General features: G+C 43.7%; 2 protein-coding genes across 5 annotated transcripts in view; one reads left to right on the top strand and one right to left on the bottom strand.

Annotated features, from left to right (window-relative positions):
- Positions 1-918: 918 nt before the first annotated feature.
- On the bottom strand, positions 919-15,192 carry znf276 (zinc finger protein 276). Its single transcript, XM_035798736.2, has 11 exons — positions 14,585-15,192; positions 14,135-14,450; positions 13,972-14,018; positions 13,515-13,865; positions 13,273-13,354; positions 13,093-13,176; positions 12,778-12,894; positions 12,568-12,643; positions 12,351-12,468; positions 11,705-11,804; positions 919-1,642 (listed from the first exon to the last, which is right to left on the bottom strand). The coding sequence occupies exons 1-11, from the start codon at positions 14,853-14,855 to the stop codon at positions 1,375-1,377; spliced, it is 1,830 nt and encodes a 609-aa protein (XP_035654629.1). The 5' UTR covers positions 14,856-15,192; the 3' UTR covers positions 919-1,374.
- Positions 15,193-15,591: 399 nt separating this feature from the next.
- The window catches only part of LOC118401324 (VPS9 domain-containing protein 1-like), a 33,586-nt gene continuing 33,210 nt past the window's right edge, over positions 15,592-15,967 (top strand). For all 4 annotated transcript variants that reach the window (XM_035798734.2, XM_035798733.2, XM_035798732.2 and 1 more), the window contains exon 1: positions 15,592-15,866. In XM_035798734.2, coding sequence (XP_035654627.1) covers positions 15,729-15,866 — 138 coding nt within the window. In that variant the 5' untranslated portion in view covers positions 15,592-15,728. The remainder of the gene's footprint in view (positions 15,867-15,967) is intronic.

Raw genomic sequence — 15,967 nt, 5'->3', positions numbered from 1 at the left:
TACCATAAAGGCCTAATTGGTGGAGTTCTGCAGAGATGGTTGTCCTTTTGGAAGCTTCTCCAATCTACACAGAGGAACTCTGGAGCTCTGTCAGAGTGACCAGCAGGTTCTTGGTCACCTCACTGACCAAGGCCCTTCTCCCCAAATTGCTCAGTTTGGCTGGGCAACCAGCTCAAGGAAGAGTTTTGGTGGTTCCAAACTTCTTCCATTTACAAATGACGGAGGCCACTGTGTTCTTGGGGACCATCAATGCTGCAGAAATGTTTTGGTACCATTCCCCAGATCAGTCTCTCGACAAAATCCTGTCTCAGAGCACTACGGACAATTCCTTCAACCTAGTTGTAGAAATATCTCAAGTATGATTAATGGAAACAAGATGCACCCGAGCTCAATTTTGAGTCTCATAGCAAAGGGCCTGAATACCTATGTGTGTGTGTGTGTGTGTGTGTGTGTGTGTGTGTGTGTGTGTGTGTGTGTGTGTGTGTGTGTGTGTGTGTGTGTGTGTGTGTGTGTGTGTGTGTGAAATTCTTGGACCGGTGCAAGACGGACGAAAGCGAAAGCATTTGCCAAGAATGTTTTCATTAATCAAAAATGTTTGTATTATATATATATATATATATATACATTTTTAAAACCTTTTCACTTTGTCATTATGGGGTATTGTGTGTAGATTGAGGATTTGTATTTATTTAATACATTTTAGAATAAGGCTGTAAAGTAACAAAATGTGGAGAAGGGGTCTGAATACTTTCAGAATGGACTGTGTGTGTGTGAGAGAAATATATGGGGCTACAGGCACACCCGTGGACTGTTACTGAAGTTTGGCTTCCTTGAATCATGACAACTTGCCTTCCCTTCATGAACAATATATGTATGGGGGAGTTTGAAAACTTGGTCTTTGTCCTCCCATGAAGAATATACTTGGCTAGCTACATGATAATGTTGCCTTAAGGATATAATTATAGAGCAGAAAAACACTAAAATAAGTATCACACAGCTTACCTGGCTTTGAAAGAGGATCCGCTAGCTGTGCTCCTTTTAGACGTACAGTCATCAATACATAGTGCACGTATAACTTATTAACCTTATTCTCTACCTCAAGTTAATTAGTCACATTAGCCATGACCATTTTACACCAGACTCCCTGTAGACCAGGGGTCAACAACAGGCGGCTGGCGGGCCAAAAACATCCCGCAAGTGATTTCTTTGCCTTAGTTGTGGTCCATTTGCAGTTGTACAAAGTTATAATTATGTACTGGCTCTCTGACCATCCACTCAAACAGAAATCGTCCTGCAGCTGAATCTAGTTCCCTAGCCATGTTAGACTTTGTGGTTGTTATATCTCCTTGAGGGTCACAGGCCTAATCAAGTCGGTCAACTGGTGTAAGGGTTCAGTGCCCCAGTCTCTGTGATGGTCTCTATGTTGGTGATAGCAGGGTTGGAGGGGCTGTCGATGTTTCCTCCAGCAGCTGCTAGTGTGAGGGGATGCACCATGGACATGTGGACGTTGAGGTTGTGGGCCTTCTCAAAGCGCTTTCCACACAGTTTGCATGCAAATTCCAGATCAGCTTCTGCCTTGTGTTTAGTCATGTGGTACTTTAGCGATGCTCTCTGGCGGCACTGGAAACCACACACTTCGCACCTGAAAGTGAAGATAAAAAGGTTTAGTGAGGCCATAACCAAACAAGAAAATGCTCATCTAGAAGCCGCGCTCCTAGTGGTCGGGGACTTTAATGCAGGAAAACTTACATCTGTTTCACCTCATTTCTATCAGCATGTCACATGTGCAACCAGAGGAAATAAACTCTAGGCCACCTTTACTCCACACGCATACAAAGCTCTTCCTCACCCTCCATTTAGCAAATCTGACCATAATTCTATCCTCCTGATTACAAGCAAAAACCAAAGCAGGAAGTATTAGTGATGTGCATAATACAGAAGTGTTAAGATGACGCAAATGCTAAGCTACAGGACTGTTTTGCTAGCACAGACTGGAATATGTTCCAGGATTCAACCAATGGCATTGAGGAGTATACCACATCAGTCACCAGCTTCATCAACAAGTGCAATGATGACGTCGTCCCCACAGAAATTGTACGCACGTATCCCAACCAGAAGCCATGGATTACAGGCAACATCCTCACTGAGATAAAGGCTTGGTCTGCCGCTTTCAAGGAGTGGGACACTAATCTGGACACCTTTAAGAAATCCCGCTATGTCCTCCGATGAACCATCAAACAGGCAAAGTGTTAATACAGGACTAAAATTGAATCCTACTACACCGGCTCTGATACTCATCGGATGTGGCAGGGCTTGCAAACTATTACGGATTACAAATAGGTGTCCAAACTTTTGACTGGTACTATATATGATGTGGATATAGTACATGTTGGATTGTACATGTGGATAATATGTTGGATTATGAATAAGGTGACTGATTTTCATGCAGTGGACCATAAGTAAAAAAAAAAGTGTAGATGAGCTAATTCACTTCTATGCGCGCTTCAAAGCAAGCAACACTAAAGCATGCATGACAGCACCAGCTGTTCCGGGATGACTGTGTGATCACGCTCTCCGTAGCCGATTTGAGCAAGACCTTTAAAACAGGTGAACATTGTGGAATCATGGAATCATGTCGTAACCAAAAAAGTGTTAGACAATTCAAAATATATTTTATATTCTTCAAAGTAGCCACCCTATGCCTTGCGGACAGCTTTGCACACACTTGGCATTCTCTAAACCAGTTTCATGAGGTAGTCACCTAGAATGCTTGAAGGAGTAACCCACACAGTATGCTGAGCACTTGTTGGCTGCTTTTCCTTCACTCTGCAGTCCAACTCATCTCATTTGGGTAGAGGTCGCATTTGGGTAGAGGTCGGGTAATTGTGGAGGCCAGGTCATCTGATGCAGCACTCCATCAGTTTCCTTGGTCAAATAGCTCTTACTCAGACTGGAGGTGTGTTTTGGGTCATTATCAGGTTGAAAAACAAAAGATAGGGGGACTAAGCGCCAACCAGATGTGATATCACTGCAAAATGCTGTGGTAGCCATGCTGGTTAAGTGTGCCTTGAATTCTAAATAAATCACAGACTGTGTCATCAGCAAAGCACCCCCCACACCACCTCCTCCATGCTTCACGTTGGGAACCAGAGAACGGAGATCATCCGTTCACCAAGAATCTCAAATTTGGACTCATGTCCATTGTTTGTGTTTCTTGGTCCAAACAAGTCTCTTCTTCTGATTGGTGTCCTTTAATAGTGGTTTCTTTACAGCAATTTGACCATGAAGGCCTGATTCACTCAGTCTCTGAACAGTTGATGTGTCTGTTACTTTTATTTGGGCTGCAATCTGAGGTGCATGTAACTCTAATGAACTTATCCTCTGCAGCAGAGGTAACTCTGGGTCTTCCTTTGGTGTTAGAGCCAGTTTCATCATAGCGCTTGATGGTTTTTGCAACTGCACTTGAAGGAACTGTCAAAGTTCTTGAAATGTTCCGTATTGACTGACCTTCATGTCTTAAAGTAATGATGGACTGTAGTTTCTCGTTGCTTATTTGAGCTGTTCTTACCATAATATGGACTTGGTCTTTTACCAAATAGGGCTATCTTCTGTATACCCCCCCCCCCAAATACCTTGTCACAACACAATTGATCGACTCAAACTCGTTAAAAAGGAAAGAAATTCCACAAAATAACTTTTAACTAGGCACACCTGTTAATTGAAATGCATTCCAGGTGACTACTTCATGAAGCTGGGTGAGAGAATGCAAAGCTGTCAAGGCAAAGGGTGACTACTTCGAAGAGTAGTAAATATATTTTGATTTGTTTAACACTTTTTTGCTTACTACATGATTCCATGTGTTATTTCATAGTTTTGATGTCTTCTATTATTCTACAATGTAGAAAATAGTAAAAATATAGAAAAATCCTGGAATGAGTAGGTGTGTTCAAACATTTGACTGGTACTGTACGTGAGAATGCTGTTCATTGACTACAGCTCAGCGTTCAACACCATAGTGTCCTCAAAGCTCATCACTCAGCTAAGGACCCTGGGACTAAACACCTCCCTCTGCAACTGGATCCTAGACTTCCTGACGGGCCTCCCCCAGGTGGTAAGGGCAAGCAACAACACATCTGCCATGCTGATCGTCAACACGGGGGCTCCTCAGGGCTGCGTGCTCAGTCCCCTCCTGTACACTATGTTCACCCACGACTGCGTGGCCAAGCACGACTCCAACACCATCATTAAGTTTGCTGACGACACAATGGTGGCAGGCCTGATAATTGACAACGTTGCAACAGCCTATTGGAAGGTCAGAGACCTGGCAGTGTGGTGCCAGGACAACAACTTCTCCCTCAACGTGAGCAAGACAAAGGAGCTGTTTGTGGACTACAGTAAGAGGAGGGCCGAGCATGCCCCCATCATCAACAGGGCTGTAGTGGAGCAGGGCGATAGCTTCAAGTTCCTTGGTGTCCACATCACCAACAAACCATCATGGTCCAAACACACCAAGAGAGTAGTGAAGAGGGCACGACAAAAACTATTCCCCCTCAGGAGACTGAAAATATTTTGCATGGGTCCTCAGATCCTAAGAAAGTTATATAGCTGCACCATCGAGAGCATCCTGACTGGATGAATCACTGACTGGTATGGCAACTGCCCAACCGCAAGGCGCTATAGAGGATACTGCGTACGGCCCAATACATCACTGGGGCCAAGCTTCATGCCATCCAGGACCTCTATACCAGGCGGTGTCAGAGGAAGGCCCTAAAAATGGTCAGACTCCAGCCACCCAAGTTCTAGACTGTTTTCTCTGCTACCGCATAGCAAGTGGTACCCGGAGAGCCAAGTCTAAGTCCAAAAGGCTCCTTAACAGCGTCTAGCACCAAGCCATATGAATGCTGAACAGTTAATCAAATGGCTATCCGTACTATTTACATTGACCACCTTTTTTACGCTGCTGCTACTCGCTGTTTATTATCTATGCAGCTACTTCACCCCTACCTACATGTACATATGACGTCGATTACCCCAAATAATCCGTACTCCTGCACATTAACTTGGTACCGATACCTCCTGTATATAGCCTCGTAATTGTTATGGTGGGTTTAAAAAAAAAACTTTATTTAGCAAATATTTTCTTAGTCTGCATCGTTGGTTAAGGCTTGTAAGTAAGCGTTACATGCTAAGGTCGACCGATTTATGATTTTTCAACGCCGATACTGATTATTGGAGGACCAAAAATAGACGATACCGATTTCAAAATTGGCCAATTTTTATTTATTTATAAATTTGTAATAATTACAACAATACTGAAAACGTTTATTTGAACTTAATATAATACATAAATAAAATCAATTTAGTCTCAAATAAAGGAAACATGCTCAATTTGGTTTAAATAATGCAAAAACACCGTGTTGGAGAAGTAAGCAAAAGTGCAATATGTGCCATGTAACAAAAAGCTGACGTTTAAGTTCCTTGCTCAGAACATATGCAAGATGGTGGTTCAATATTCCCAGTTCTTTAATATTCCCAGTTAAGAAGTTTTAGGTTGTAGCTATTATAGGAATTATGACGCATCAACTATTTCTCTCTTATACCATTTGTATTTCATATACCTTTGACTATTGGATGTTCTAATAGGCACTTTAGTATTGCCAGCCTAATCTCAGGAGTTGATAGGCTTGAAGTCAGAAACAGCGCTGTGCTTCAAGCATTGCTACAAGCTGCTGGCAAACTCAGTAAAGTTTGAATTAATGCTTACAAGCCTGCTGCTGCCTACCACCGCTCAGTCAGACTGCTCTATCAAATATGAGCCTTGGGTCATTAATATGGTCAAATCCGGAAACTATAATTTCGAAAACAAAATGTTTATTATTTCAGTGAAATACCTAAGTCTAAATATTGTTGTTACATTGCACAACCTTCAATGTAATGTAAATTAGTTCGCTAAGAGCCAGGCGGAAAAAACTGTTGCATATACAGTGACTCTGCTTGCACTTGACACCATTTCCCTAGTTAATAATGCCTGCTAACATTAATTTATTTTAACTAAATATGCAGGTTTAAAAATATATACAGTTGAAGTCAGAAGTTTACATACACCTTAGCCAAATACATTTAAAAACTCAGTTTCACAATTCCTCACATTTAATCATAGTAAAAATTCCCTGTCTTAGGTCAGTTAGGATCACCACTTTATTTTAAGAATGTGAAATGTCAGAATTAATAGTAGAGAGAACGATTTCTTTCAGCTTTTATTTCTTTCATCTCATTCCCAGTGAGTCAGAAGTTGACATGCACTCAATTAGTATTTGGTAGCATTGCCTTTAAATTGTTTAACTTGGGTCAAACGTTTCTGGTAGCCTTCCACAAGCTTCCCACAATTAGTTGGGTGAATGTTGGCCCATTCCTCCTGACAGAGCTGGTGTAACGGAGTCAGGTTTGTCGGCCTCCTTGCTTGCACACGCTTTTTTAGTTCTGCCCACAAATTCGATATGGGATTGAGGTCGGGGCTTTGTGATGGCCACTCCAATTCCTTGACTTTGTTGTCCTTAAGCCATTTTGCCACAACTTTGGAAGTATGCTTGGGGTCATTGTCCATTTGGAAGACCCATTTGCGACCAAGCTTTAACTTCCTGACTGATGTCTTGAAATATTGCTTCAATATATCCACATAATTTTCCATCCTCATGATGCCATCTGAAGGTGAAGTGCACCAGTCCCTCATGCAGCAAAGCACCCCCACAACATGATGCTGCCACCCCGTGCTACACAGTTGGGTGGTATTCTTCGCTCTTGCAAGCCTCCCCCTTTTTCCTCCAAACATAACGATGGTCATGATGGCCAAACACTTATATTTTTCTTTCATCAGACCAGAGGACATTTCTCCCAAAGGTATGCTCTTTGTCCCCATGTGCAGTTGCAAACCGTAGTCTGGCTTTTTTATGGAGGTTTTGGAGCAGTGGCTTCTTCCTTGCTGAGCGGCCTTTCAGGTTATGATGATATAGAGGACTCGTTTTACTGTGGATATAGATACTTTTGTACCGGTTTCCTCCAGCATCTTCACAAGGTCCTTTGCTGTTCTGGAATTAATTTGTACTTTTCGCACCAAAGTATGTTCATCTATAGGAGACAGAACGAGTCTCCTTCCTGAGCGGTATGACGGCTGCGTGGTCCCATGGTGTTTATACTTGCGTACTATTGTTAGTACAGATGAACATGGTACCTTCAGGCATTTGGAAATTGCTGGAAAGGTCTACAATTTGTTTTCTGAAGTCTTGGCTGATTTCTTTTGATTTTCCCATGTCAAGCAGAAGCACTGAGTTTGAAGGTAGGCCTTGAAATACATCTACAGGTAAACCTCCAATTGACTCAAATTATGTCAATTAGCCTATCAGAATCTAAAGCCATGACATAATTTTCTGGAATTTTCCAAGCTGTTTAAAAGCATTCAACTTTGTATGTAAACTTCTGACACACTGGAATTGTGATACAGTGAATTAATCTGTCTGTAAACAATTGTTATGGTTAGGGACATTGTGCAAAGATGGTTCTTTTTTTCGGCAATGCGCTTTTTGTTAAATCACCCGTTTGGCTTAGTTGAAGTAGGCTGTAATTCGCTGATAAATTAACAGCCACCGCATTGATTATGTGCAACGCAAGACAACTTAGTTAACCTAGTAGACAAAGTGGAATCTCAATTCAATGGCTCAGACACAAGAGGCATGTGGCAGGGTCTACAGTCAATCACGGACTACAAGAAGAAACCCAGCCCAGTCACGGACCAGGATGTCTTGCTCCCAGGCAGACTAAATAACTTTTTTGCCCGCTTTGAGGACAATACAGTGCCACTGACACGGCCTGCAACGAAAACATGCGGTCTCTCCTTCACTGCAGCCGAGGTGAGTAAGACATTTAAACGTGTTAACCCTCGCAAGGCTGCAGGCCCAGACGGCATCCCCAGCCGTGCCCTCAGAGCATGCGCAGACCAGCTGGCCGGTGTGTTTACGGACATATTCAATCAAACCCTATACCAGTCTGCTGTTCCCACATGCTTCAAGAGGGCCACCATTGTTCCTGTTCCCAAGAAAGCTACGGTAACTGAGCTAAACGACTACCGCCCCGTAGCACTCACTTCCGTCATCATGAAGTGCTTTGAGAGACTAGTCAAGGACCATATCACCTCCACCCTACCTGACACCCTAGACCCACTCCAATTTGCTTACCGCCCAAATAGGTCCACAGACGATGCAATCTCAACCACACTGCACACTGCCCTAACCCACCTGGACAAGAGGAATACCTATGTGAGAATGCTGTTCATCGACTACAGCTCGGCATTCAACACCATAGTACCCTTCAAGCTCGAGACCTTGGGTCTCGACCCCGCCCTGTGCAACTGGGTACTGGACTTCCTGACGGGCCGCCCCCAGGTGGTGAGGGTAGGCAACAACATCTCCTCCCCGCTGATCCTCAACACTGGGGCCCCACAAGGGTGCGTTCTGAGCCCTCTCCTGTACTCCCTGTTCACCCACGACTGCGTGGCCACGCACGCCTCCAACTCAATCATCAAGTTTGCGGACGACACAACAGTGGTAGGCTTGATTACCAACAACGACGAGACGGCCTACAGGGAGGAGGTGAGAGCCCTCGGAGTGTGGTGTCAGGAAAATAACCTCACACTCAACGTCAACAAAACTAAGGAGATGATTGTGGACTTCAGGAAACAGCAGAGGGAACACCCCCCTATCCACATCGATGGAACAGTAGTGGAGAGGGTTGCACGTTTTAAGTTCCTCGGCATACACATCACAGACAAACTGAATTGGTCCACTCACACTGACAGCGTCGTGAAGAAGGCGCAGCAGCGCCTCTTCAACCTCAGGAGGCTGAAGAAATTCGGCTTGTCACCAAAAGCACTCAAACTTCTACAGATGCACAATCGAGAGCATCCTGGCGGGCTGTATCACCGCCTGGTACGGCAACTGCTCCGCCCTCAACCGTAAGGCTCTCCAGAGGGTAGTGAGGTCTGCACAACACATCACCGGGGGAAAACAACCTGCCCTCCAGGACACCTACACCACCCGATGTTACAGGAAGGCCATAAAGATCATCAAGGACATCAACCACCCGAACCACTGCCTGTTCACCCCGATATCATCCAGAAGGCGAGGTCAGTACAGGTGCATCAAAGCTGGGACCGAGAGACTGAAAAACAGCTTCTATCTCAAGGCCATCAGACTGTTAAACAGCCACCACTAACATTGAGTGGCTGCTGCCAACACACTGTCATTGACACTGACCCAACTCCCTTATATAATGTTACTTACCCTACATTATTCATCTCATATGCATACGTATATACTGTACTCTACATCATCGACTGCATCCTTATGTAATACATGTATCACTAGCCACTTTAACTATGCCACTTTGTCTACATAGTCATCTCATATGTATATACTGTACTCGATAACATCTACTGTATGCTGCTCTGTACCATCACTCATTCATATATCCTTATGTACATATTCTTTATCCCCTTACACTGTGTATAAGACAGTAGTTTTGGAATTGTTAGTTAGATTACTTGTTGGTTATCACTGCATTGTCGGAACTAGAAGCACAAGCATTTCGCTACACTCGCATTAACATCTGCTAACCATGTGTGTGACAAATAAAATTTGATTTGATTTGATTTAGTAATATCATCAACCATGTGTAGTTAACTAGTGAATGTGAAGATTGATTGATTGTTTTTTAAAAGACAGGTTTAATTCTAGCTATTAACTTACCATGGCTCCTTGCTGCACTCGCGTAACAGGTGGTCAGCCTGCCACGCAATTTCCTCGTGGATTGCAATGTAATCGGCCATAATCTGCATCCAAAAATGCTGATTACCGATTTATGAAAACTTTCAAATCGGCCCTAATTAAAATCAGCCATGCCGATTAATCGGTCGACCTCTACTACCTACACCTGCAGTATTTGGCGCATGTGACAAATAACATTTAATTTGAGGGTGTCACAAATCAAGAGTACCACGCGCTCTCCCAAAATCTTGGATGGAGAGTAAAACCCAGAAATTCAGACAAACAAAGAGGTAATGGATTGCATTCAAATATGTCACAAAGCTTACTTCATATTCAATGTTTTAAATGTTTTACTGCATCAGAGATTTCGGCACAGAGGTATATATGTCCTTATTAAGTCCCAATTCCTCCTTCCATTAATTCTTATTAACCCAAATCATACCACATTCAGTGCATTCGTAAAGAATTCTGACCCCTTGACTTTCCACATTTTGTTACGCTAGCCTTATTCTAAAATGTATTAAATTGTTTTTTTATTTCATCAATCTACACACAATACCCCATACTGACAAAGCAAAAACAGTTTTTTAAATTCATTTTTAAAATGTGCACATTTATAAAAAAACAAACAACAAATGTCACATTTACATGAGTATTCAGACCCTTTACTCAGTACTTTGTTATAGCACCTTTGGCAGTGATTTACAGTCTCGAGTCTTCTTGGGTATGACGCTACAAGCTTGGCACACCTGTAATTGGAGTTTCTCCCTTTCAGATCCTCTCAAGCTCTGTCAGGTTAGATGGAGAGCATTGCTGCACAGCCATTTTCAATCGTGTTCACTTCTGCGTTGTCTTGGCTGTGTGCTTAGGGTTGTTGTCCTGTAGGTGAACCGTCGCCCCAGTCGGAGGTCCTGATCCCTCTGGAGCAGGTTTTTAATCAAGGATCTCTGTACTTCGCTCCGTTCATCTTTCCCTCCATCCTGACTAGTCTCAAAGTCCCTGCCGCTGAAAAACATCCCCACAGCATGATGCAGTCACCACCATGCTTCACCGTAGGGATGGTGCCAGGTTTCCTCCAGATGTGACGCTTGGCATTCAGGCCAAAGAATTCAATCTTGGTTTCATCAGACCAGAGAATCTTGTTACTCATGGTCAGAGTCCTAAGTGGGCGGTTACTGAGGGGTGGCTTCTGTTTGGCCATTCTATCATAAAGCCCTGATTGGTGGAGTGCTGCAGAGATGGTTGTCCTTCTGGAAGGTTTTCCCATCTCCACAGAGGAACTCTGGAGCTCTGTCAGAGTGACCATCGGGTTCTTGGTCACCTCCCTGATCAAGGCCCTTCTCCCCCGATTGCTCAGTTTGGCCAGCTCTAGGAGTCTTGGTGGTTCCAAACTTCTTCCATTTAAGAATGATGGAGGCCACTGTGTTCTTGGACTTTCAATGCTGCAGAAATGTAGTACCCTTCCCCATATTTTTGCCTAGACACAATCCTGTCTCGAGCTCTATGGATAATTCCTTAGACCTCATTCCTTGATTTTTGCTTTGACATGCACTGTGCGACCTTATATAGACAGGTGTGTGCCTTTCCAAATCATGTCCAATCAATTGAATGTACCACAGGTGGACTCCAATCTAGTTGTAGAAACATTTCAAGGATGATCAATTGAAACAGGATGCACCTGAGCTCAATTTCGAGTCTCATAGCAAAGGGTCTGAGGCTGTAACGTAACAAAATGTGGAAAAAGGAAGGGGTCTAAAGACTTTCCGAATGCACTGTAATCAAAGACTTGGCTACAGTCTGACAGACTCATCAGTTCTTGAACCCCTCGCAACACATAAACCAGCAGAACCTTGCCTCCTGATATGAGCTTTATGTCCCTCTGTACTTACTGTAGTGGCTTGACCCCTGAGTGGCGCATCTGGTGTACAGACAGGTGCTTCCTCTGCTTGAAGGTCTGACCACACTGGTCACAGATGTAGTTCCTCACCTCTGGAAAAGGGTCAAACTTAAAGGTCCAATGCAGCCGTTTTTATCTCAATATCAAAATTATTTCTGGGTAGCAATTAAATAGCTTACTGTGATTGTTTGAACTAACATTGTCGCAAAGACCAATTTCTCAAGCAATAATTTTGCTTGGACTGTTTGGGAGTGGTCTGAGTGGGGAGGGGAAAACCAAAAACGATCTTACTGTCAGAGAGGTTTGAAACTCTATTAAATAATTCACTGGCTTGTGATGTCACTAGGCAGGCAAAAACTCCATCCCACCAAAACAGGCGGTCTTTTCAAACAGCTCTTACGCTAAAAGGGCATCATAATTTTGCTAAATGTCTTAAATGTAAAAATGTAAATGTAATAATTTTCACAATTTCACAGTATTATTATATAAATATAAAACAGGAAAATCACATTTGACTGCACTGGGCCTTTAATACAAGCACACAAACATCTCATGTGTGCGCTCAAATGGCACCCTAATCCCTATATTGTACTATATGTTTGATCATGGCACAAAGAAATTAGCCAGTCCAAACCTACCTGTGTGGATTAGTTTCACGTGTCGCTGCAGGTAGCGATCAATCATGAAGACCTTGTTGCAGCCAGGGTGAGGGCAGGGTCGCTCACGGATCTCTTCATGGTGCTCCTTAATGTGTTTCTGTACCCCAGATAAAAACAGCCCACAGAAAACACTTATGTATAAATAGAAATGTTCATAAGAGGATAAGCAGTGCCGTAAGGATGACTTGTATCTGACCTTCATGCCGTCTGCTCCTCGGTACACAGCTGAGCAGCCTTGGTATGGACATTTGTAGATATTGGGCAGCTCCTCTCTGAAAACAAAAAACAAACATGGATATTTCACATGTATTACTCTCCACTACCAGCTACACTCCAATTCAAGATTTTAACATCTGTTCTACTACAAAGATCTGGTGCTTTGGCCCTCGGACAGCTTCTACCGTACCTTTCTGACTTGATTGGCTTCTTCCAGCCAGGCTTGGGTCCTGGCTTCTTTCTAACTTTAGGCTCTTTGGGAGTTGTTGCTTCTTTTCTTCTGGTTCTCTTCTTCGGGGAGGCAACTCTGCAAGCCATGGGAAAGGGGAGAAAACACTCATGCATTTGCTGCCCTTTTTTCCGCTACCAATTTTTCTCTGATAAGTGCTCTTATGTCCACTTATGTGTTACTATGTTATTACTGTGTGTATCAATAAGAATTGTTCCATGTACATTATTTTAATTTGATATGCAAAATAGCTAGAACCCACATCAATCCACTCACTTCTTTTCTGGGTATGGTTCAAATAATTCATCAGAGGATCCACTTTTCCTTTTATCTTCCAACTCATCCTCACTGGACATGTTCCTAAGGTTTCACATGAACACACACAGCCTATAGTTTAACCAATCTGAACTTCCCAGAACTGTTAAACTTGAACCATGTGTGTCATTGTTGACTCACCGGTCATATAGCTCAATGTCACCTGTCCTGTCCATGAGTGGGGCAGGTGCAGGGCAGGGTGTCTCCTTAGCAAAGAGAAATTCTAGGAACAAGAGGGTCAAACAAATGAATTTGGACTGGCACCAGACCTTAAGATGGTAACCACCTACAAAGAGTCACATTTCAATGCAGTCAAGACTATACTTAAATACGGTGTGTTCCCGTTTCTCAGCGTAACTTTGAGGCACCAAAAGCTGTCTCACCATCTGCACTGGTGGTAGTAGCATCAGTGTTGATGGAACTCTGAGTCTGTGGGGTAGCACCTTGACTGGCCAGGGGCATGGTGGTGTTGACAGGGTTTCGGTTCCCTCTGGGCTGCTCCTCAGCTTCCAGTAGAGGATCGCACCCAGTGTGTCCAGGATTTGCTCTGGTCTGTGTGTCCATCATGTAACTATGTCCAGCCACACACTCCCAGACAGCCCTTACTGAGCCCCAGCACTGCCCCTCCAGCACTTCTTTCAGGTCAGGGCAGGAGCGGCAGTCTCCTGCATGGTGGTGGGCCCAGGACACCAGGCTGTGGAGACACTTGGGATCGGAGGGGATGGTCGGGATGGCTGGTTGTCAGGTTGGAGGAAAGAGAAATGGGACATTTAGTAAGGGGTTATCTCTGCGTATCAAAATCTGGTAATCATCTTGTCCTGATGGAATGTATCTACTTACACAACAAGCTGGGACGCACTGTTGATTGAGAGCACTCTGAACTTTTCCTGAAACCAAAATCAACATCATGTTTTGGTTTCACTGCTCATTACTGACCCTCCTATAGGTTTACAATCGCCACTCTCTACCCTGTGACATTACAGTTGCTCACATTTGTCCTCACCTGTCTCTGGTGGGCGCATTCACAGATGGCAAGAGGTTTACCCTCTGCAGAAACGTGAGCAGGATAGTGTGGCACTTGTAGAATTTTGTGTGGCAGTTCTTGCAGATGAATTGTGAGAGACGTGGGTCACGGTTCAGTGGCACTCCCACTAGGCGCTGAAAGTCTGTGTAGAAAAGCAGGGGCGACTGGGCTGGCTCTGTCTGGTCAGGGACCCCCTCCAGCTCTCCTGGCCACTTGTCAAAGGCATGCCGCAACCTCCGAGGTGAGAACTTTCCATGACAGAGTCGACAGAATGCAGTGCTGAGTCTGCCCATACCTGTAGGAAGAGTCAGAGGTTGCATTTGATAAAGTGTAAGAGCTGATCCTTTACCTTGTGGAAATAAAAACACACGACAACCATCATTGACCTCAATCTAGACTGATCTGTCAAGAATTTTGCAGGGGACTCACCTAATTTCTTTGATCTATTCTCTGGATGCTCCTCCCCTTCTATCTCCACAACTGACACGGTTGTGCTCAATTGTAATCTTGCAGATCTGTCACTTGGACCAACATCCTCGAAACCTCCATCACATGCAACTGATGGTAGAGTTGTTTTCACAGCATTCTTTTGTCTTTCTTGTCGCCCAGCAGGTTTCTTGACCCCAGCCACTGACTGAGTATGGCTTCTCTGTCCTGCTACCACATCGGTTAGCCGCGCTCGTCTCCCTCGCTTCTTCATTACACAGAGTCCTTAAGAAAAGTCCTGTCAATATAACGTGGCAGTAGCTTTCAAAGTTCCTTGAGTCTTACATGGGGAGCGCTGTTATCAGTATAGCTGTTTAAAACCCAAAGTTGATTTGAAACCTGCAGCTGCGACTTCCAATGAGGAGAACACGATTCGCCTCAAATTCTAGCAGTCATTTGTAGTTTTAACATTTGGTTGGTTGGTGGTTTAGTAAAATATACATAGTCGATTTAACAGTAACACAATATCGTAAAGGACGAACAGGAAGCGGTTTCTATTGAAACACGAAACCCGGAAGTAGTAAAAAATAATAATAATAACGCAGATAGAACAATAAGACAGATATTTCACCAGATTTATAAATGTGAAGCATCCGGTTGGCGTTTCCACTCACTACCAAATATGGTAACAAGAGGAAGGCCACTGGCCGGCAGTGGGAGAAGATGAACGAGATGGATTTTGACCGACATTCTGCAAATGTTCTCATCAATGGAACATTTGATCTCACTACAGTTTTATGTTACCAACACTAAAATTGGTTACGAACAGAGTGGACAATTCTTTGTAGACTTTACCCCTTTTAATAAAACATCGCTATGTTTAGGAGTGCAAAGGGCAAGTTAAGTTCTTGCACACGCGCACTTCACAGAGTAGGCGTTCCCTATCAATAGTAGAAAACGTTCCAGAACACAGCAATAGGCTCTTTCTCGCTCATGCTCGGCTCTGACCCCTCCCTGCTTGTTCTTCCCACTAAGACTATTTGTTTCCCATTGGATCTGACAGGCTGTGTTCTATTTTGGATTAGTTATTTTTTTTAAATCTGTAGCGCCATCTTGCGGCTGTTGAAATATATACTTCCGTTCGTTCATGCAAAGTTTACATCCGGAACGATTGGTCACAACAATAACAACCATGGCAGCAGCTGGCGCTGACATGAAGCCCCTTCAGCATGCCATGAAAATAGCTAAAGTGGCTATACAATTGGACGCAGGGAACCGACATAAGGTATTCTAATGTCAAGTTTACGAAAAAAGATTGAGTCAGAGTGCAGTATAACTTCACTATGCTGCAAATCCTGCCTCCAATATATATATATATATATTTAC

Source organism: Oncorhynchus keta, chromosome 22, assembly GCF_023373465.1.
Source record: "Oncorhynchus keta strain PuntledgeMale-10-30-2019 chromosome 22, Oket_V2, whole genome shotgun sequence".
In the NCBI taxonomy this organism is placed as follows: Eukaryota; Metazoa; Chordata; class Actinopteri; order Salmoniformes; family Salmonidae; genus Oncorhynchus; species Oncorhynchus keta.
The sequence above is the reverse complement of the archived record's forward strand: the minus strand, read 5'-3'. Positions and strand labels throughout refer to the sequence as shown.

What these genes read in the sequence shown, in the direction of transcription:
- znf276 (XM_035798736.2), bottom strand. Translation starts at nt 14,855, where the DNA reads ATGAAGAAGCGAGGGAGACGAGCGCGGCTAACCGATGTGGTAGCAGGA. An exon ending in AGTGCGTCCCAGCTTGTTGT is followed by an intron (nt 13,866 to 13,971) that starts GTAAGTAGATAC and finishes CCTGACAACCAG; the next exon opens with CCATCCCGACCATCCCCTCC. An exon ending in TACTACCACCAGTGCAGATG is followed by an intron (nt 13,355 to 13,514) that starts GTGAGACAGCTT and finishes TCTTGTTCCTAG; the next exon opens with AATTTCTCTTTGCTAAGGAG.